The sequence below is a fragment of the Mya arenaria genome, chromosome 13 (assembly GCF_026914265.1).
Source record: "Mya arenaria isolate MELC-2E11 chromosome 13, ASM2691426v1".
Lineage (NCBI taxonomy): Eukaryota > Metazoa > Mollusca > Bivalvia > Myida > Myidae > Mya > Mya arenaria.
The window spans coordinates 35514979-35538357 of NC_069134.1; the positions used below are offsets into that span (position 1 = coordinate 35514979).

At 35.1% G+C, this 23379-nt stretch overlaps 1 protein-coding gene and 2 long non-coding RNA genes across 3 annotated transcripts in view; 1 reads left to right on the forward strand and 2 right to left on the reverse strand.

The window, feature by feature from the left end:
* Positions 1–425: 425 nt before the first annotated feature.
* Positions 426–23379, reverse strand: part of LOC128214090 (serine/threonine-protein kinase ICK-like) — a 28337-nt gene continuing 5383 nt past the window's right edge. Inside the window, exons 5-14 of the mRNA XM_052920344.1 lie at positions 21155–21234; positions 18052–18184; positions 16437–16608; positions 15173–15340; positions 14417–14680; positions 13753–13958; positions 13009–13118; positions 6282–6470; positions 4695–4815; positions 426–3697 (exon numbers count right to left, since the gene is read on the reverse strand). Of these exons, the coding sequence (XP_052776304.1) occupies positions 3682–3697; positions 4695–4815; positions 6282–6470; positions 13009–13118; positions 13753–13958; positions 14417–14680; positions 15173–15340; positions 16437–16608; positions 18052–18184; positions 21155–21234 (1459 nt within the window). The 3' untranslated portion in view covers positions 426–3681. The remainder of the gene's footprint in view (positions 3698–4694; positions 4816–6281; positions 6471–13008; positions 13119–13752; positions 13959–14416; positions 14681–15172; positions 15341–16436; positions 16609–18051; positions 18185–21154; positions 21235–23379) is intronic.
* Positions 7026–8390, forward strand: LOC128214091 (uncharacterized). Its single transcript, XR_008257864.1, has 3 exons — positions 7026–7128; positions 7328–7485; positions 8166–8390. It is a non-coding gene; the product is annotated as an uncharacterized LOC128214091 (long non-coding RNA).
* LOC128214092 (uncharacterized) lies at positions 8006–9341 on the reverse strand. Its single transcript, XR_008257865.1, has 3 exons — positions 9250–9341; positions 8504–8907; positions 8006–8262 (listed from the first exon to the last, which is right to left on the reverse strand). It is a non-coding gene; the product is annotated as an uncharacterized LOC128214092 (long non-coding RNA).

The window sequence follows — 23379 nt, forward strand, 5'->3', positions numbered from 1 at the left end:
CACAACCTCTTGGGTGAGATGCTGACACCTTTTCCACTAGACCACTCTCAACCTGGTGGGGATCAAATCCACAAACCCTTGGGTAAGAGATGGACACCTATACCCCTGGACCATTTGCACTTTGGTGGGTATCCAACCCACAACCTCTTGGGTGAGGGGCAGACACCTTTTCCACTAGAGCACTTGCACGCTGGTAGGAATCAAACCCTTAACCTCTTGGGTGAGAGGCTGACACCTAAAACACTTGCCCCCTGGTGGGAATCGAACCCATAACCTCTTGGGTGAGAGGCGAACACCTGTTCCATTAGACCACTCACCTTGGTGGGTATCAAACCCACAACCTCTTGGGTTAGAGGTGAACACCTACACCACTAGACCACTCGCACCCTCTTAGTCCCTTTTTAAAAAAAGCCACAACACATAAGTTTAGATACTTTTTTATTCTTTACTTACTATTGTAAAGTGTAAACAAATAAATGGTTCATATTTCAAAATATAGCATTCAAATTAGAATACATAACATCACCATCATACAAAACAAAGTCTTCAATACAAAACAACTACTGATAAGCCCCCCCGGTTTCCCTTTTCACCAGAACATTTGGGTTTTAATACAGTAGACAAAAACAGCGACCACAGAGTATTAGTAATAAAACTTATTAATTTTCTCTGAACACAGCATATTCAAGTGTTGTTGTTTTTAAACTCTGTCTGTGGGTCAAATATTCTTGGGAACGACACTTAAATATGTTCCGGACAACAACAAACTGTATTATTTAATACAAGTATACAAAGTTTAACAACATTTGTGGGGGACGGATTTATTTGATTACAGTTGGAAAATGGTGTGTGTGACTGTGTGCTTTTCATGCTAAGTATGAGATTTAACATTTAATTGGTTACAACGAAAATGATTGTAATGATGTGATATGACATATTCTGACATTTCAGTAAGTGACATATACTGAGGTGGATGTTGCTTGATATGACCAAAACTGATGCTTGCCCAATTATGTACCAAATTTAAATGTGTGTTGTGTGTAAACAAAGCTGAACTAGCGTTTCAAATGGCTAGTCCACAGCCCAAATACATAGAACATGAACATGTGTAGTTATAATCTATCACAGACTGATTTAATGCCGTAGCCTGACAAATATACTTTGTACACAGAATGGTATTAAACAAGATTCTTTTCTTTAAAATGGTTAAAAGGAGGATTAACTAGGTGTTCTAGGAAAAAACAGAAGAAAAATTTCATTAATTCCAAAATAACAAAACCACTTTTATTATAACAGAATCAGAGCATACTGTTAGTAGATGCTAACATTTGCTTCGTTTTCTTCCTCCAATCGTTGATGGGCATAACTCTACAAATATTCAAGAAAGAGTTGTGGGCCCTGGCTATAAATATGCCTATGGTCATTGGTTACATAACAGACATACTTAGTTCATTGTTAATTATTTTAAAGATTTTATATTGATTTCTTTTCTTTTAAAATTAACAAGAACAGACGAGCCAAAAAAAAATTTGACGAATCAGTTTCTGTAATTTAAAGCCACATGAACGCTACACACTATTTCCTCTCTTGTAAAACCCTTTTATTACTTAAGACTGTTGCATAAATATCATATACTTAAGCATAGATATTCAATTTTAAAATATACAAAAATAAAAACCGAAAAAAAAATCAATGAAACTTAAATGGCCTTTTAATTATATACAACTTCTGATACTTAAGGTTACAGATTAATTGAAACAACTTATTTTATTAACCTGTCAAACTTAAACCTTCCTGTACACAAAGTATAAATTATCATCTACCTGGCAAGACACATAAACAACATACATACACAAAATACTAACAGAAACAGAATATTGAATAAACACAAAATATAAATATGAAATGCTGAAAGTTGGCATCGAGTAACAAAAATGTTAATGATTTCTTCACAATTTTTAAGCACAGTAGCATTCAAACAATCCATACAAGAGCTTAACATATGTAGTTTGTCCCAAAATACACATGTTCTAAAGTGTTCTCAAGTGTATTTTCGTGCAAAAGTGAACTTTTTTCTATTTTTTTCAGTTTTCATGAAAATGCATTGTAAGTGAACTAAGCAAACATAATAGAATATGCTATATTTTTATATATTATTTAGATTTAAATTAACTAAAAGGAACTCTCAGACATATTTTGTGTTTGTCACAGATAAAAAAATCCTACCAAATTAGTTTATTGTATGTTTCAATGTCAAGTTTGAAGTCTTCAATTTCAGTATTGTTTCGGTAAACCAGGAATTTTCTGACACATTTTTTTAAATTTTTATGAAAAGTTGTTCTCTTTCTAAAGCCTATGATGGAGTCTTCTTGATCATGCAAGGATTGCTTTTCCTCATAAAAAACAATATGTCAATCCTAATAATTCATGAAACAGTCTCTTTAAAGAATAACCGAATAACTGCTATCACTTTTATAATATCCTCTACTAAAAGGCTGGCACAAGGGAAGAATATATGGAAACACAACGATAACTCATAACAGATTAGCACAGACACAAAACAATGTAAAAGCTTAGAACTTAAAAATGCTGGATTCCTTTTTCAATAAACTAGTAAAATTCCACTTGCCTTTTGTTCTTGTCTTTTGATTAAATAAAATAATATGTTATTTTTATACTGATGCTATAAACACAAATGTGACTTAAAGGGGCTAGACACCAGATGATACAATTGCAATAAAAAAAGAAAATTGTCAAAAACTTTGCATTGAATCTTACTTACTGATGTATCACATCGCTTACGACACATGTATCTTTTGCAATTATTTGCGTATTTTTCCGATTTCAAAATTTACTGGGGTTTTCTACCACGTAATCCAAGTTCATTTAAAAATAGCGTGGGTGTTGCATCTGTACTAATCATGTGACTTTCACATGCTAAATATACACACTATATACTGGAAAACCATTATGTTCTAATTTTAAACAGATTAACTCAGCTGAGACAGAGACAAAATATACGTTTAATCATGTAAAATGATGTATTATCGGCCTCATGCGAGCTCGTATTGGCAATTCTTGGTTTGTTTTGTGGAAATAATGTCTTTGCCGATTTTGGGATCATCTGGTGTCTAGCCCCTTTAATAACAAAAAACCTGTCAACGATCTAATGTTTCTGACAATAAATAAATACTCTCAGGTTTATAGACGAGAGGTCTCTTTGTTTACATGTACATAAAAACTTTTCATGAGAATATAATTACAAAAGGTCACTTTTTTCTTAATCACCATGATTTGCAGTTACTAAAATCACAGATTTCAAAATTAACATCCATTTATCCTTATAACAATATATACAAAATAGAATTTGAATTTAACCCTTAACAACAAAAATAAAGTTGTCATGGTAACATGCTTTCACATTTACACAAAATGCAGCTTTAATGAAACAACATTACTACAGTGAATGATGATTTATTACCAAACTTATGTCTAAATTAAAACATAAAACATATATTTTGCACCAACAATATGGATTTATACTTAAAAAGTTCCAGTTTTTGTTGGGTTTTCTTTTTTTTGCAGGCAAGGGAGGTAAGTATTGATGTGTCTGTACAAGGTGTGTAGAGTGATTGTTCCTGATGAAATAAAGTTTGTATGAAGGATGGAAAAAGTAGACTATCATGACTTCAAATACCTGAAAGAAAAGAAAATATAATTTTATATTACATTAACATTATTCAAGTATTATGTAGTATGTTGATGCAATTATAGTATGCAATACTACAAACAATTCAGAAATGTTCGCTGTTTTATTTTTTATTTTTTATTCTGCTTTTTATTCTGCTTACATTCATAAAATGAAAGATGAATCCTACACACTCTTATGCTAAGATTGATATAAAATTATATGAATCAACTGCAATGAATTTTCCAAGGCCATCAAGGCTCAGGTTAGTTAAACAAAAGTGCAGCAAAGTGAACGATAATGTAAACCGTTTTTCCACAACAGTTGAACAAGAGGCATAACTCAACAATTATTATACCCAGTTTTATGGGCCTTGTTTTACATGTGCTTATTGTCTCTGTTCACCAAGTTTCATTAGGATATCTTGAATATTTTTGAGTAATGGCAAAGGTTAAAGCTTCAATATCACCGATTGACACTGTTTTATTTTTTGTCTCAGAATCAGCTAATTTTTGCATCAGTGCATTCAATTCAGTCATATTTATAAGATAACTCAATAAATAACAGATTTTATTTGTTAAGAAAACTGCTGAAAAACTCATTTTTTGAAAGCGTTAGAAATGCTTTTAGCCCTAAAACATAATTTTTCGAAAGTAAATATTAAAAAACTTGTGAAAAACAGTCAATCTGTGAGAGTGCAGCTTTAAAGCTTTTGCATGACACCAATAACATTGTAAATGCAGACAATGCCACTACAGCTATCACAATTCCAGGACTTTTTTCCTCCAATGGCCTAAAAATCACACTAGACCATCTCACCATGCTATACATTATAATTTTTAACACCAGAGTATATATATGGTACAAAACCAAGCCGAAGAGATGCTAAATTGTATATTCAGAATCATCTTCAATATATTTTGCCATTTAACAATGTGCTTCAATGGAACATATTCAACATACTAGTATAGGACCGAATATTGAAATAAGGGGAAATCATTCATACTTAGCTGCCCAGTCAGTACGTCCTGGTTGTGCACCACCGACTGGTTGTCTGTAGCCTGCAGAGTTCTTGTTTAAAGATATCGGGGCTGGCTGGGCCCGCTTCCAACTTACATTGGAGTAATCTGCAAAAGGTGTTATTGAGTTGAGTGCTTTGTTCAAATACAAAACAATATTTAATCTCTGTTCTTTAAAGTAACTGCTTTATAAATGTTTTGCATTGAGAGGTTACACACAGTCAGAGAAGTCATTGTCTTAAATTACTGCAGCCATTAGACCACTCCCATCCTGGTGGGAATCTATCCCACGACATCTTGGATGAGAGACAGACACCTATACTATTAGATACTTTCACCCAGACGGAACTCCAACCCATGACCTCTTGTGTTGAGGCAAATACCCATATAATACATTAAACCACACTCACCCTGGTGGCACTGTAACCCATGACCTCTTGGGTGAGAGGTGGACACCCATATCACTAAAGCACTTCCACCCTGGTGGAACTCCAACCCATGACTTCTTGGATTGCACTAGATCACTCTCAACATGATGTGACTCTAACCAATGACCTCTTGGGTCAGGGGGGGGGGCACCTACACCACAAGACCACTCTCACCCTGATGTGACTCTAACCCGACCTCTTGGGTCGGGGGGGGACACCTTCACCACAAGACCACTCTCACAATGATGTGACTCTAACCCATGACCTCTTGGGTAAGAAGGAACACCTACACTACAAGACCACTCTCACCATGATGTGACTCTAACCCATGACCTCTTGGGTAAGAAGGAACACCTACACTACAAGACCACTCTCACCATGATGGGACTCTTACCCATGACCTCTTGGGTCGGGGGGGGGGGAGGAAACCTACACCACAAGACCACTCTCACCATGATGTGACTCTAACCCATGACCTCTTGGGTAAGAAGGAACACCTACACCACAAGACCACTCTCACCATGATGTGACTTTAACCCATGACCTCTTTGGTCAGAGGGACACCTACACTAAAAGACCACTCTCACCATGATGTGACTCTAACCCATGACCTCTTTGGTCTGGGGGGACACCTACACTACAAGACCACTCTCACCCTGATGTGACTCTAACCCATGACCTCTTTGGTCTGGGGGGACACCTACACTACAAGACCACTCTCACCCTGATGTGACTCTAACCCATGACCTCTTTGGTCAGGGGAACACCTACACCACAAGACCACTCTCACCCTGATGTGACTCTAACCCATGACCTCTTTGGTCAGGGGGACACCTACACTACAAGACCACTCTCACCCTGATGTGACTCTAACCCATGACCTCTTTGGTCAGGGGGACACCTACACTACAAGACCACTCTCACCATGATGTGACTCTAACCCATGACCTCTTTGGTCTGGGGGGACACCTACACTACAAGACCACTCTCATCATAATGTGACTCTAACCCATGACCTCTTTGGTCAGGGGGACACCTACACTACAAGATCACTCTCACCATGATGTGACTCTAACCCATGACCTCTTTGGTCAGGCGAACACACATCACTAAATATCTCCCAGTGATTATGGAACATTGACTTACTGTTTGGTTTATTACTGGACAAGAACGATGGTACATATGATGGTGACCCAACGTTACTGCCCACACCCTGGTTGGCACGCCCCACGTTCATCCCGCTGCCCTTATTGAGGGTTGGGCTTCCCCAGTTGGTGCCTCCCAGGGGGCCAGGGGCACCAGACTCCTTGCGACTGCTGCTCTTTGGATTGATACCTGAAAGAAGATGTAAAATTAATTAGTGAAAATGAATGCGTTGGACTGACTCGTTTATGGTACAAATAATATTCAAAATTTAACATGCAATTGACCTTACGACAGGATTTGATTGACAGGTCCTATCAGCCAATCAGAATGTAGGGCTGATAAGCCGTGTTGCTATCCGCCATTTTGTCCGTCAAACTGACCAGAGTCCGTCATATACATGCGCTGGCAATTCCTCGCCTTTTTAAGTATTATGGTAAAAAGGTGTTGTCATGGCACTTGTAATTCGGTTACAAGGTAGCCAGGCCAACTAAAGATGGCTTCCAATTCGTTCCGTATTCGAAACCAGCGAGTTATTTAGAAAAATGCAAGTGCTGTATCAGACTCTGTGGAAGACCTCATCAACAGCTGAACTTGGAAATTTTGAAAGATCGTTCAAAGGCGAAACATCTATACGTCTGTACAAAAGTATTTTTTTGGACAAAACTACTTATTCCAATCCGCTCATTAATACTGAAATTGTCCGTGCATGACCTAAATAAGTGTTACTATTTTTAAACTATAAACATCGTACATTTATGCTTTGCCTTGTGTTGTCAAATCGGCATTTAATAATTGCAATTTAATATCAGGTTCAACATGGACACAATAAATTTGATTCAAGATGGAGGTATTTTTGTTGATACCGTTATGTAGTTTTTATAAACTGCTTTGCTTTCAAAGTAAATCAGGAAATATCGTACAACTAAATTTTTGTCCGAACCATCGCATGCTTCCGAATCTCATCTACTCGTATGGTTCCTATGTAAACAATGGCTTTTGTAGCTGTCATTCCGACACATTTCATAGATTTCTTATTTTCATATCAGCACTTTGTCGACGGGAAATCCAATCAAGAAAACCCTGACCCTCAAGCAGCTACTGTATTTGACCAGCACACACCAGCTAGGCCTCCTCCAAAACTCAGATAAATATTTGAGCCACCAAAAAAAAAAAAAACGAGAACAGATCGGTCTGAATCGTTAAGGTATTATTTTCTGTATAAAACAATTTATTTCACTGTACATTTAAATCAATTATTATGTTGATTAGAACTTGATTCTGCCAAACATGTGCTGTAAAGACTTAGACTTATTATGAATAAAGAACAAGTCAAACATGTACATATTTTCATTGTTATTCTTATATTTTGGGCCATTTACGTATAAAATCTACAATATTTAATGATAGTTCATCCAATGTTCAGAGTCCGATAAAATCTACAATATTTAATGATAGTTCATCCAATGTTCAGAGTCCGGATCACATGCACACTCGATTAACAGTATTCTTAAAGTTGCACTCTCACAGAATTCTAGTTTGACACTTTTTGTCTCAGAATCGGCTTATTTTGGCATTCTTTAAATTAAGACCTAATATATAAATCACAAAGCAAACTTCTCCGAGCCAAAATATGATAAATGCAATCGAATCCTGTGTAAGTTGTCAAAGTGATCAATCTGTGAAAGTGCAGCTTTAACAGTGAAAAATAACTTCTGCTAATGCTATATATTTTAAAATATATTTGCCATTGCAATAAAGAGATATTCACCTACAATATCATACATAAACACCAAAGAAATATCAAAGTTTAAGTAATGTTTGCAAAACAACAATGTATTTAATAAATCTGATATTAAATATGCAACAACTGGTGTTATACTCCAGAACTGAAGCTAACATCATAGAGGTACATCCTTCCAAGAATCCATCAAAACAACATGCTGAACAACTTCAAGAACTCTCTTCAAAAGACCACACTTTCCTGAAATAAATAAAAGATGCCAATATTAAAATAAATCAGTTACATGTATTGTTAAATATTTTAATACTAGCTGTAAATGCTACTGCCTTTGATGTTTGCTTTCTACATGTATATCATAATGAAATGTTGACAAGATAATAGCTAATGTTTTGTGGTTGTTGTTTTTCTCTGGACAAAGTCCATTACTTTGGTACAGCAAAGTAAAACTAAATGTTATAAAAAGCTTTAAAATAGGTCCTACCGATTATTTGTAAATCTTGTCATCACTGGTTTTCTCTTGCGGTTGACATTGCCTGGACTGGCAAATATCATGTGTGTGTGTAGGGGGGGCGGTTTCCGGTCTGATGCTAGGTCCCCTGTGGCGGTAGGCTTGTTGAAGACAATAATAAGGGGACTTCCTTATCTCCATCAATCAGAATACTTTAATGGTGTCAACGGTAAATAGCAGGAGACCCTCCACCAGCCTTAACCAGTAAATGGGGGGAGGGTAGTGTGTGTGGGTTAGAACCAGCTGCCCGGTCAGCTTAGTTGGTTAGAGCGCCGGGCTAGTGTTCTGGTGGTTGTGAGTTTGAGCCCCACACCGGGGGCACTTTTCCTCCCAGGTCTACTTTTACAGCCAGAGTGTGTGAACATGTTCCACAATTTCTGTAAGAACAAAAACCAAAGCATGTGAATGTTTGAGCAATGCAATAGTTACAGATTGGTATCACCCACGATTGTCACTTGTCAACTATTACATTATTATTCATAAGGGGGAGTGTTCAATCGCTTAGAACTGAAACTTTTTATGCATAACCCCAATAAACCATTTCTGCTCATACTGTAGAGTACAAGGTTATACTGTATAGCTGGCATGTAACTGTTATTTAATGTCACTTCCGGGTTCCCCATTCGGGCCATTTATGATTTACTCATACTGTGCGATGATTTAATCTTTGTTTCAACAATACTATAAGAAGGACCGGTGTTATTAAAAGTTAAACTTACCCTTGTTTGCATTTACAGTATGCGTCACACACACGCTTTTCCTTTGTATCGATGTCAATGTTGACAACATGGCGGCTATCTGATTTTCTCTGACTTGGATAGATTTCACCCCGTAAATGTTAGATATCGTCATTTTCTAAAGATATATCGAGCCTTCCGATGTAGCAGCCAGTTACAAATTCCTTTGACTTCTATTTTTTTCGCATTGTTATGTGACATTTATGATAATTTGTCAGGAATATCGGAAAGCGAAACGACGCGAGACGCCATTATTTACTTCCTCGTTTGTTTGACGGACATAGACAGAGTTCGCTCCCTTGATATCAGGGGGCGTGGCTTAGAAGCCGCTGTCGTAAGGTCAATTAATATTTTGATAATCTTCTTTGCTCACGTTTTTCCTTTTGGCATCTCTGTATAAGCTTGTAGTGAAAGAGAAACCATTAGTCATTTCACAATGTGAAACATAAAAAACGGAATGCATGTACTTTGAAGATAATTTCAGTACCGTAAATGACTGGGTATAAGACGATAGGGGGTATTAGACGCAGGGAAAAAAATCTGTGAAAAGTCCGAGAAAAAACCTTTTAATCTTTGTTTTTGGTTAAAAGACGCATAGAAAAAATGTCAAAATCGTCCGGCATTTTCAGCCACCATGTTTGTTGACAGTGACAATTTTTTTTTTTTTGGTGAAAATGGCGATGGCTATCTTTAAAACCATACAACCATACTGTCGAGAATGAAAAGTTATGTTATGCAAAAAATATTTTGACAGTGCCCAACTTTGCTATTTTATATGTAAGTTTGATTATTGTTTAATTCAATTTATTATTCAAAATAATATTGAATACCGTAATTCACAAGAGTTCGGACACCATAAATTAATTATTTTTTTCGCTCTCCGAATACATAGAAAATTATCATTTTTACATTTTATTTACATGTTTGTTTAACCTGCCTTTTTTCTTCATGTTTGCTTTTTACCACTTATTAATTTATCCGTAGTAAACAATGGTCATAAACTTATTTAGTACGCCTATAAGTGTAAATCCTTCATCAAGTTAATTAAAACACCATTTTATACATGCACTGAACTGAATAAACACATTCCATCGGCTTCAGATCAAAGAGTCACACTGTGTGACGTCACATAACTTACAGTTATACCCATGAGGATCTCATGGAGAGCATGGACATTGCTATGCAGGATTAATGTATAACTGTACATTATTGCTTCATATAGTCTATAAGTGTGGTACAAGTTTGAAAGCTTATTGGCAGATCGTTTTACAAACATGCCATGTCGATGTTTTCTTAATCCCTTGTTGTTTGTTTAATCCTCAAATAAATATATCACACTTCCTTTTCAACAGGCAATAAATCGTTTAGGATGGGTAGTAACTAATTAAATTGTCACAGTGGTGTATACGGTTAGGTAATCTAGCCAGGCATTGTAAAGATAAAAATCAATAATCTTCGTCTGTGAAACTTGGTAACTATGAAAGTTATGATTGATGTCCTTTGGGTGTCCGAAAATAAGGTACGCAAAATGAATTATTTTGGGAAATAATTATGGGTGTCCAAATATTTAGAGTGTCCGAACGCTTAGGTGAATTACGGTAACTTTAAATTCTAAACGAATAACGATATTCTGTATCCCGATCTTCAACTGCCGTTTTAACCCGTATATACTCGATCAATATGACGCGAGTAACATCCCTTTCTACATAAATCTAAACAAACTCTCGGCTTGAAATTGACCTCAGAAAAAAAGTTCAAAAAATTGTTACTGGGTATTATACGCAGGCATTTTTTTGCATCAAAATCTGCAAACTCCGCGCAGTGTTACTTCCCTTGCAGTACAGTAATCACTGCCTTCACAAATATCACGTGATGATAGAAACGGCACGTGATTGCAATTTACAAAATGGACGGAACACCTTTAAAAGAAATTCCAGCAACATGTTTCATTTGTTTAGAAAATAAACGATTTTATTCCATAAAAGGAAAAAATGCAACGGAAGACGAAAACGTTCGATACATGTCTGAATAGCTAACAACACATCCATGTTGATATTGTAATTTGTAAATCCTACTTTCAATTTGAAAAAAGACCGAACATTTCCGAATGTTTTTTTTAATTGTTATTTTTTTATAAAACATATTATGCCTATCAACTGGCGTAAAGTAATTATTTAAGAAAGGATATAAGAATAAATATATATGATTAAAAAAAATGCCATTAAAAGTTTTCATCCAATTTTGGATGAAAATCTTGTGGTGGCAGTGTTACTGTACTGTTTACAAAGGGAAGTAACCCTGCGCGGAGTTTGCAAAATCTGTAATAACTTGGCTGAACATTTTTTGTTTATCAAAATTTTTCTTCAACATACATGTATTGCGTTTTAACAGTCTCCCTGTGTAGTATTTGACTGTCATTATATTAGTATCATTTTTTAATTCAATTTGTTGGAAGTCATGCGATTTTCAATTTTTGGCCTTGAAAAACAGGAGACTGTTTGAAATGTACAATCCCAAAGGTAGAAGCAAACTGTGTTGAATGCATTAAGTGGTTGTTAATAATTGCTCCTGTGGGACCACTGACTACCAGGTATACCTTTTATCACTCCCCAGGAAACTTCCAATTCTTGTGTACATTAAAAACAAAATTTCCCTTAAATCCCATGTGTGTAATACATCTCAAAAACTTGTTGATCAGAATAACTGACCCCAAGATTAAGGCCATTTATTGATGGCTTTTCTTTCAATCTGCAATGAATATTCGCTACATTATCCATCCCTAAATGGTAATTAACGCTAAATAATTAAAACCCACCTTGATTTACCTGTCGTGAAGAATGTTATCATAAACAATCAAAACAAGGAAGAACACTGCAATCTTGGAATTACTTAAACATTCATGATTGAAGTTGAAAAGTTCAATGACTTCAGAATGTGTTGTTTATGTGAATAAATGGTATAATAAATGATTGAAAAAATCATCAAATGAATAAAGAATGTAAAATTTAATTATGCATAAATAAATGAGTATTTCTAATAAACTCAAATATTGTTTGATTGATAAAAAAAATATCTATTAATATCTAATATTACTTCAAAACTAAACAGATTAATTCATAAATAACTGATGATTTCAATAACTTCAAAAATTAAAGAATCAATGAAAATTTTGAAGCCAGGTCAAAATGGAAAAGAAAAGAAAATTAATATATAGTACAAATGTCCCTCCCTTTGATATTTTCATGTAATGTCTTAAGGTATTGTTGTACAAATATGTGCATTTTGGATGCTTAATGCTTAATGACCCCATATTATATTGGTATCATTTCAAAGCATTTCATGATTAAAGAAAGCAAACCATTTTTTGAGTGCACAATAACTTAAGAATGGTTTGACCAAGGACCATGCAACTTCAGTTGATGATTACAATGGACCAGTAGTTGACCCCTTGACTACTATTGATTTATGGATTAGGAGGTCAAATGTCAAGGTCGCGATCAACAGTCTTCTTTCTTTTCTTTTTCCTTGGGGGGAGGGAATTTTGCCCCAAATCAAACTCAAAACTTTTATCATTTGCTTCCTGAAACTTGTGCATCTATTCAGGATGCATTTCTCCCTAAATCACCTTTATTCAATTGAACAAAGTGGCGTTCGGGGGGGCATTTTGTTTGACAAATATCTGTTGTTAATCTACAAAATATGAATTACACAAGTACAGGTAAGTTATTGTTAGTTTCGTACCTGGCAAATATCTGGCTTTGGACATGTAGTGCTGCTTAGCTGACGACTCTCTTGACCTTCCTGATGGTACCCTTTGATTGCCCTTCGATGATTTTTTACCCAGTATACTCCTGAAAAAAAAAAAATTTACAAGCAATTTTATATCACTTCTTTCTTGTGTATGAGAAAAAACAACATCCTTATATTTTACACGCATAAAAACTTAATTAAACTTTACATGTACTAAGTTTAAACTTATTTTTTTTTACAATGATTGCGAAACAAGTTATTGTTATTTATATAAGTCACACTCGTTGGCACAAGGTTGCGCAAGAGTGTGGTCGTTTGTTGTGGGGCAAACTGGAGAACTCCGAGAAAACCCGCTTGTCCCGCTTGGTGACCACAAACCAAACTCACATGCGCTCAAGTTGCGAATCAAACCTGGGTCCCCTAGGTGAGAAGCAAGTGCACTAACTACTGTGCTAATTGGAGAACATTTACATATACCTAATCCATTACACTAATCAGTTAAGGCTACATTTTTCATTTTTAGTGTTTCAAGCATGCATAAAAATGCAGGAGATCAGTTAACATCAATTATGTGCTTAAGCATGATTTGACTAACTCCATATCAAATGACATTAAATTTTATGGAGTTTAATTAGCTAGTGTTTTGATATAAATAAAACAAACCCAGCTAGTTACTGATAATCAGTTATATATTATTATACATGTATAAAAAATGAACAAATTAAATGCACTCACGATAAGAAATCATCTTCATCGTCATTAAACATATTCTCCTTTTTATCGGCATGTTTTATACCAGGTAACGGTTTCACGGGTGACGCTTTCTGTTTTCTTGGCACACCAAAATCGAGATCTTCAAAATCGTCCCACGTATCAGATACACCCCCGCCCCACCGCTTTCTTGCACTTTGTTTCTTTGTGACGGATATTTGAAAACCATCCTGAAAGAATAATAAATCGTTTTTAAAGGGACTCACTCAAAGATTTTGTTTGCAACAATTGTTTTTTATCCTTGATGAAATCCAGACTTTGATCTCACTTTTTGAATAAACATCAAACAGCAACAGGCAGATTCTGAACAGAATTTTGTATCACACAGCATGTCATACAGCCAAAACTCGCTATATCAAAGTTGTTTGGACCTCGAGAAATACTTCAAGATAGCAAACATTCGATAAAACAAAATACAAAACATGGCTAACTAAACCCACCACATTCGAAAACAGTTTGACATTTATAAGCAGATATTCGATATAACAGGGTACGAAAAACCCTAAGTAGCATTTTGTAATAATTCAAATGCTGTTAGTAGATACATGTAGTTATTTACCATTTATTTTTATTTACAAGGTGGATGTTCTGCAACAACTAATGCATTGAAATGATTCAAGACACTTACATCTTCATTGTTCTGGTGTTTCCCACCGTAATTTGGCACAACGGGCTGTTGCTGGTTGGGGACATTTGGTTTTTCGTTGAACATTCGACCCGCATTCCCAGCTCCATGTTGTTGGTGTTGGGGAGAAGGCGCAGGGGGTTTGTCTGGGGAGTTGCGGTAAGCAGGCTGTGAGGGGGCTGGGGGCTGTATTACCGGGGCCCGTGCAGGGGTAGGTAATGTGATGCCCAAGTTCTGACCCACTTGGAAGTAGGGATATCGCAAACTCTGAAAATAGGACAAAGAAATATATTACACATGCAGCTACAGTGGTCGAAATTAGCACAAGACCGCAAGCCCTGCACTGGTAAAATGTCTTTCGGGCTTGCTCAAATTCTGAATTTCATATAGCAGGGCTTGTTACAAAATTTGATGCCAAGCATTAGTATGAGCATTTGGGCTTGTTCATCCAAAAGTCTAATTTCGATGACTGCAGCTATCATTAATCAATTGTTTAGAAAACTTCTGAACATTTCATTTTTCTTAAAGTGTTAGTAATGCTTTCAGCCATAAAACATTAAATTTCGAGGGTAAATTTTAAAAACTGTCATCTGATCTTTTATCACCGGTTTTCAGACATTTAGACAAAATTTGGCTCATTCCAGGACAACAAATTGCGTGGTCAATCTGTGAGTGTGCAGCTTTAATAAGATGTATGTTCTATACCAACTTAACTGTCTCAATTGAAAAGGAAAAACCAAGCCCATCATTACCCCATACCTGACTTGATGTGGGTCGTTTCTGTGGGTTCCAATTTAACATGTCCTTCATTAGTTGTACCGCCTCGTTACTGGCGTTGGGGATAAGGGACTTGAGGTTCTGGGGAACACATTGTGGCCAACGGAAGTTCATCGCTGATGCCAGTCGGTAACCGTCTTCCCAGTCAGCCTGGTTACAGAGAGAAATATATATCGATTAAAGCTTTAATATTAATTTTAGTCATTAGTACAGTCGAACCGCGTTGGCTCGAACTCCAAGGGACCAGCGAAAATACCCTGAGCCTCGAAAATTTCAAGCCAAGTGGAAAGGCTTAGGATTAGTATAAAGAAAGCGGTTCTTTACATCCAGTTTGAGTCAACTAGAAACTCGAGCCAAGCGAGTTCGAGCCAATGTGGTTCCACCGTACATACAACCACAGGGCACTTGTATTTGTGTTTTTTGTTTGTTTGTTTTTGTGGGTGCGTTTCGATATGCGAACGAATGAGTTTATGGGTGTGCCTGAGCCTTATTGTTTTTGTATACATGTTTATCCATCAAAATGCATAGAATTGTTGTATAGGTGAGAATTTTAAACTGTGTGCTGATATGTACTCTATGTGAAAAATAAAATCACCACAGAATGTGTTTCAATAATGAAATGGCAATCAAAAACATTGTATAAATATTACCTTTCAAAGGCATTCTCCTAACAGGAAAACATCATATTAATGATTAAGAGAACAAGAGTGTAAAATATTGAATGCCAGCCAATTCTTTTTTTTCTCTGATGAACAAGGGAAATAACTCAACAAGAATTTGAGCCAGAGTTACGGGTCTAGATATGTGTGAAAAGTGTCTGGTAGCAAATGTTCTTTTTTTGCCATGTTTAAATTGTTTCCAAAATAACCTCAAAACCAAGGCTACCACCACTATACCTCAACTTTTTTGCTTTGCAAAATAGACTAACTAAAACTCAACATAATTCAAACCTGCAAGTCAATGATTCCATTCATTTTTTATTCATTTTTAAATTCAAGCAAACATTTTTCACATCTTAAGAACAGTTCAACTTTTTGTTAATGATTTTTTAAAGGATCATCATTAAAATTAATATAACATGTCATTTTATATCTAAAAAGCTGATTACAGCAGGATAATTAGTTTCAAGTAACATAAAAATCAGTATTCTACAATAAGGAATGTTTTATTATGATAGAGTAACCTTGAAAATCAGGATCAATTTTACTTTTTGAGGCATAGAATGAAACTGTTAGCCCCTCCATACCTGTTTAGGCGTTCCTAGGACTGTGCACACTTTGAATATTTCATCTATTTCTGAGCTTCCAGGGAAGAGCGGTCTCAGTGTGTACATTTCTGCCATTATGCACCCAACCGCCCACATATCAATGGGACTGTTGTAGTTTGTGGATCGCAGTAACACCTCGGGCGCCCTGTACCTAAAAAACAAATTGTTCCAAGCTGTATTCTGAGACAGTCTTTAAGCTACACATTACTCAGAGACAGTCTTTAAGCTACACATTACTCAGAGACAGTCTTTAAGCTACACATTACTCAGAGACAGTCTTTAAGCTACACAGTACTCAGAGACAGTCTCTAAGCTACACAGTACTCAGAGACAGTCTGTAAGCTACACAGTACTCAGAGACAGTCTGTAAGCTACACATTACTCAGAGACAGTCTGTAAGCTACACAGTACTCAGGGACAGTCTGTAAGCTACACAGTACTCAGAGACAGTCTGTAAGCTACACAGTACTCAGAGAGAGTCTGTAAGCTACACAGTACTCAGAGACAGTCTGTAAGCTACACAGTATTCAGAGACAGTCTGTAAGCTACACAGTACTCAGAGACAGTCTGTAAGCTACACAGTACTCAGAGACAGTCTTTAAGCTACACAGTACTCAGAGAGAGTCTGTAAGCTACACAGTACTCAGAGACAGTCTGTAAGCTACACAGTATTCAGAGAGAGTCTATAAGCTACACAGTACTCAGAGACAGTCTGTAAGCTACACAGTACTCAGAGACAGTCTCTAAGCTACACAGTACTCAGAGACAGTCTCTAAGCTACACAGTACTCAGAGACAGTCTGTAAGCTACACAGTACTCAGAGACAGTCTGTAAGCTACACAGTACTCAGAGACAGTCTCTAAGCTACACAGTACTCAGAGACAGTCTGTAAGCTACACATTACTCAGAGACAGTCTCTAAGCTACACAGTACTCAGAGACAGTCTGTAAGCTACACAGTACTCAGAGACAGTCTCTAAGCTACACAGTACTCAGAGACAGTCTCTAAGCTACACAGTATTCAGAGACAGTCTTTAAGCTACACAGTACTCAGAGACAGTCTGTAAGCTACACAGTACTCAGAGACAGTCTTTAAGCTACACTAAGTTTTATCCAGAAGCAGTCTTTTACTTATCGCAAGCTGTACTCAGACTCAGTCTCTAAATTACCAAAATTTGCTTTGAGAAGAAGTCTCTTAGTTTAAAATTCTACAAAAAAGTGAACATATTTCACATTCTATTCATTCCTTCAACACCATCCATCAAAGGGCATAGCTTTGCAAATATGAAAGTCAGACAACTTATTGGCTTTGCTTGAACAAAATACATATTAGCAATTACTTTCAAGTGAATTTCTTGAAAGGTTTTGAGTTACAGCACTGTTAAGTGTCAGTGGTCGAAATGTACAAAAGCCTGCAACCCCTGCACTGGTAAAATGTCTTCAGGGATTGTAAGAATTCAGGCTTGTTTATCCAAGACTATGAAAACAGCAGTTGACCAAAAAAATGTTTAGCTATGAAGAATTAACTGAATGCATGCTATGTTGTGTGTTGTGCATTTTACAATCAGAAAAGAGAAGACTCAAGAAAACTATACCATCTGGTCGAGACATAGTCTGTGTAAGGGGGTCGTGATCTGACTTCCCGCGCCAGACCAAAGTCAGCGACCTTGACACAGTCTGGCCCTGAACACAACAGGTTTTCTGGCTTCAAGTCACGATGAAAGAAACCTGAAATGTGAACAAAAGAATTCATAGCAAAGGATGTATCTCAAGGCGCTTTATTAAGTTGGTAAAAACAGTGCAAGTCTGTAAAGAGAGTTAATGTTAAATCTTGCAAAAACTGCATATGAAATAAGTTACTGAAGGGAAGAAACAGTTTCTTTTATTTTCCCTTTTATTCTTAGCTGTTTCTATATTGTATAGAAATATTTTTATTTCTCAATCTTTCTCTCTAAAGTGTCAAAAAAAAACACTGTTTATATATCTTGATACTTCAAATCTGAAGGCATTATTTTAAAACCTGTACTGTGTATACAGGTACATGTTAACATTTTGAATTGCCTTACAATCCTACATAATACTACCAATAATACACCAAGGTCAAATAACAAACCCAGTTACCCTTACTGTAACAATAACTGGTATCAATAATGCTTATTTTATTGCATGAGGGCTATTTGTATATATATATATATATATAATTCTAGGAGTCTCCGCAAGACTCTAGTAACTACATTAATTTACGGAATGACTTGTTACTATCATGCATACAACCTTAATATTATGCATAATTCACACATTGATCCGATATTGGCAAAATGCCTGAAATTGATCAGAGATTGATGGCTCTAAGCCTTTATGAATGTATAACATCTTATCTGCAGAATGGATGTTTATGTGTAAACATGCTAAAACTATTAGAATTTACGCCCAATGCACTATTATATTGTCATTATAATTGATAAGGAAAATGCACATTAGTGCATTGTGTTCAACTTGGATTGCCCCCTGTGGTTAAAATAAATTGGATAAACATTCCCCATATATTTTCAATTATGTTATAGTTAGATGACATGAATTAAAACCTTAATGATTAAGAATGGGCAGAGTGAGAGTAGTGAACGAGCCCTTCTTCATCATTAAGAATATAACCTCACTGGCTATTTGCAATTTCATTGGCTGTAATTATGTAGGTTGTGTTCTATATAACTGTAGGTTTTATAAGTGATGACGTCAGACCTTAGATGGTGACCATTCAGAAACATTAAACTATTATAGTCAAGACAATCACAACTAGAACATAACGTAACCCTAACATCATTATTTAAGGGCACAAAATTATTACATCTGAAAAAAATAATTTCAAATAAAGCCATCATTTTAAATCATATGTCACCTCCAATTAAATTTTTATAGACCGACTTTTAGTTTAATCTTTAAATACAGTACAAATAGCTTACTTTCTAAATGAACTTTTGCAAACATTATATTTGCCAGACAGCTTAAATTTGCAGGTCTTAAATAGGCTTAGTTACAATGTATTTCTACAACGTCAAGTATGTTCCTTTTTATAAGTACTATTTTGGTATATAATCTGATCACAAGAAAATATCCCAAATGTAAACATGCAACTAATGAACTTTTTAAAAAGGTCAGTTATTTGCTGTCACAAAAAATCTTTTTTGTATCGAAACTCAAAATATCTACATCATAAGTTGTAGAGAAAAGTTGCACTAATTAAACAACATTACCGTAACCTAGCTGTTAAAGATAATAGATATATTTATATGTCTTTTTAGCTTGACGTGTATTTCACACACATGTATAATATATATAAATATTTGATATTGGGTAAGTACTGACAAGAAGTAGGCCATCTTCTATTCAAAATGACAAAAATCTTGGTCCATATAAATAAAACAATTTGCCATTAATACATAAACTCTTATCCTAGAGGCTTAAGACACCTTAAGCAAGTGAACAAAAGTAATTGAAAATGATGGCTTTAGGACATTGAAATATTAATTCATAAAATTTACAAGCTTGATAATTGATTATCCACTAGTTAAATTGTGGAACAAATTCTGATTCAATAATTCAGAGAGCAACTGACCAAAACGAGCTCAATGATTCCTATATGCCACGCGTTGATTTTATCAATTCAGACAAGTTATTTAAAGAGGTTTTCCGGTTAGAGCAGTGGTAAGGGCACTCTTTTCTCACCAAGGCAACCCGGGTTTGATTCCTGGCCAGGGCGCATGTGAATTTGGTTCACAATCGTTGTAAAATATATAACGTTTAAACTAAGTTATTTAAAAATTTGCCAATGTAACAATAAGTAGATGTTATTTAGATTATAGCCTACAGTTCCAGCCAATGAAATCACCTAGATGGGCCCTTCTATTGTTTAAGTACCATATAGATAGTTAATGAGGCAAAACACCAGATGATACAACTGCAAAAAAAATCATAATTGAATCTTACTCAAATACTGATGTATCACATAGCTAACAACACATGCATCTTTCGCAGTTTTTGCATATTTTTCTTATTTGAAAATTTCTGGGGTTGTCTACCATGTAAATCCCAGTCAATTTAAAAATAGCATTGATATATGTATCTGAACTAATCGTATGACTTTCACATGCTAAATTTAAACACTATAAACTTGGAAACCATGTATGCGCTATTTCTAAATGGATTAATTCGGCTGAGACTGCGACAAAAATTTTTTAATCATATAAAATGTATAATCAGCCTTATACAAGCTCAATTTGCTGACTCTGCTTGCTCTGTCCTGCTTTATCATTAAGATTTTACCAAATACATAGTTACTATTACTTAAAATACAACCTACAATTTTAGCTAATGTAATTGCAGATAGGCAATCATTTAAGCACTAGCATTAAACATAAAGAATTTCAACTTTCATGGGTGATTAAAGGTCCACCCACTGCCACTCATCCAATACACACTGTATAAGCCAATGAGGATATATATATTCTAAGTCAGTTAGATGACCAGAAGTAACATATTCATGATTAAGAAGAGCATGTTTGCTACTCTCACTCTGCCCAATTCTTAATAATTAAGATTTAATTTCATGTCATCTAACTATTAAATAGAAAAAGACATCAGCACAAACGCAAACTGTAATGTTATGTACGCTTGTTCATAAGACAGTTTCATCTTTCTTACCATGTTTGTGCATAAACGCAAGCCCCTGTAGCACTTGGTATATGACGTTACGTATGACTGATTCTGGGAATAACTTGTCCCTGAAAAAGAAAGTATCGGAAAAGTTATTATTGGTGGAAGCATACAAATAAACATGATAAGTAAGACATAATTGCGGACCAATGAATATTATTATGAGACCACCTTGACTCATTTCTGTTTATTTTGGTTTATAGAAGTAAAACTGATGATACTTGGACACAATGCTAAAATATTAGTAATACAATCCCATGTAAATGTAGCTTATGCAGACCAATGAATATTATTGTGAGATCACCTTTACTCATTTCTGTTTATTTTGTTTTATATTTATAAGCAAAAGTTACGATAGAAGGAAACGATGCTTTGGGTAATACATATCAATGTAGCTTTCCCTACTGTTAAAGCTTTCCCTACTGTTAAAGCTTTCCCTACTGTTAAAGCTTTCCCTACTGTTAAAGTCATATCAAGCTTAGCTGATCTATACCACTTCTACTACACTGGGAAACTGGCAATGCAAATAATATTATATGAACATCATCAAGCAATTGAAACAAAATTGCTCCATGACTTTTTGAAATGTTATTCGATCTTTCCAAGGAAACCAAACGATCATCAAATACATTTGTTATATATGCAAATGTTGCCAATGTAATTAAAGAGCTCTGCATGTAATGGTAATTCAATGGAAGTCACAGTTTATATTTTGTTTGGAATGTAAGACTTCCTCATTTGCATAATCCTGATCACATACATATACTAAACTTAATGCAAGACTTCTATTCAAATTGAACCTTAGCACTTATGAATGCCTGGATAACCATCATTGTTTTTATGAAAAACATTACTGAGCTGTGAGTCAAAGTTGTGAGGGTCTGAAATTTAAAGTATTTATCACCATTAAGCTGTTTCAAAAGTTTTATGATACACTGTGCATTCATAATCAATATCAAAAAATCTGTTCAAATATTGATTTTGCACATAATTGAATGATAAAAGACTGTATAAATAATCCATTTCCAATGAAATGGTTGAAGTGTTTTTTTTAACAGTGACTCCCATGTGTGTTTTAAAATCAATGTATAGAGTTTGATGACATCTTAAAATCAAATAATAATTATAGTAACGCACAGTAATTTCTAACAATCAGTGATGCTAGCAATAACATAGTAATATACATTGCACGAAAATGCTATAGCCTTTATGTTATGCTATTTCAGTGGAATATCATGTTATTTTCACAGCAGCGAAAGTATGAAATGATATTTTCACTGTTCTATTCAATACTGATTTTGGTTTTCATATTGCATTCAATATGCTGAGTTTAACCTTTTAAAAATGTTTCTTACATAATTTTCCAACTAAAGACACTTTTTTTTGTTAGATTAAAAAAAATTAGCATTAAAAGGAACAGAACATTTGCTGAATTTCAGATAAAGATCAAAATTTATTGCGCTTGTGAACACAGAAAATATCACTCGGTAACAAAATTCAGCATCAACTTGACATTTAATTCAACAAATACATGTATCCTCTATTTCTAACCAAGAGCAAAACATTCATTACTCTCGCAAGTTCTTAAGGAAAGTATATCATAACATAAACAAACCATCTAATCTCACTTTTACCAGAATTTTCGGTCATGAAAAATTTGCAGTTGACATGAAAAATAATAATGGTTAGTCCGGTTACCGTAAACAGACATTATTCTTTTTAAGGCCAAAGATATATTACATTGCCACTACATGTACTTAATCCTCCGAATGATTTTTGTCAGACAAAGATTATAGCTAATGGTAAACCCTTGTGAATGCTTTTAACTGATAATAACAGGCTTTTACCAATGCAAGCAATCAAACTGATAACAGGGATTCCATTCAAGGAAGTCTTGAAATACATATAATTTTTAATTACTCACTAGAAATGGGCTAAATACAAACTCTTAATTATGAGTGCTTTTAAGTACAGAAATTTGCAACATCTTCGATAAAATTTCCAGAGGTAAAATGTTTGAAGTTTAAATATCAATACCTTGTGTGACTGTTAAATTTAAGACCATAATTTTAGAAAGTCTTGAATGAAAATGAAAGGTCTGAGACTAAAGTACATCCATATTAGAAAAAAAATCTTAAGATGGCAGCTGAAAGGAAGTTCATACTTCCATTTTCGAATTCTTAATGGAAGCCGGGCCTGTGATGAGAATTGTT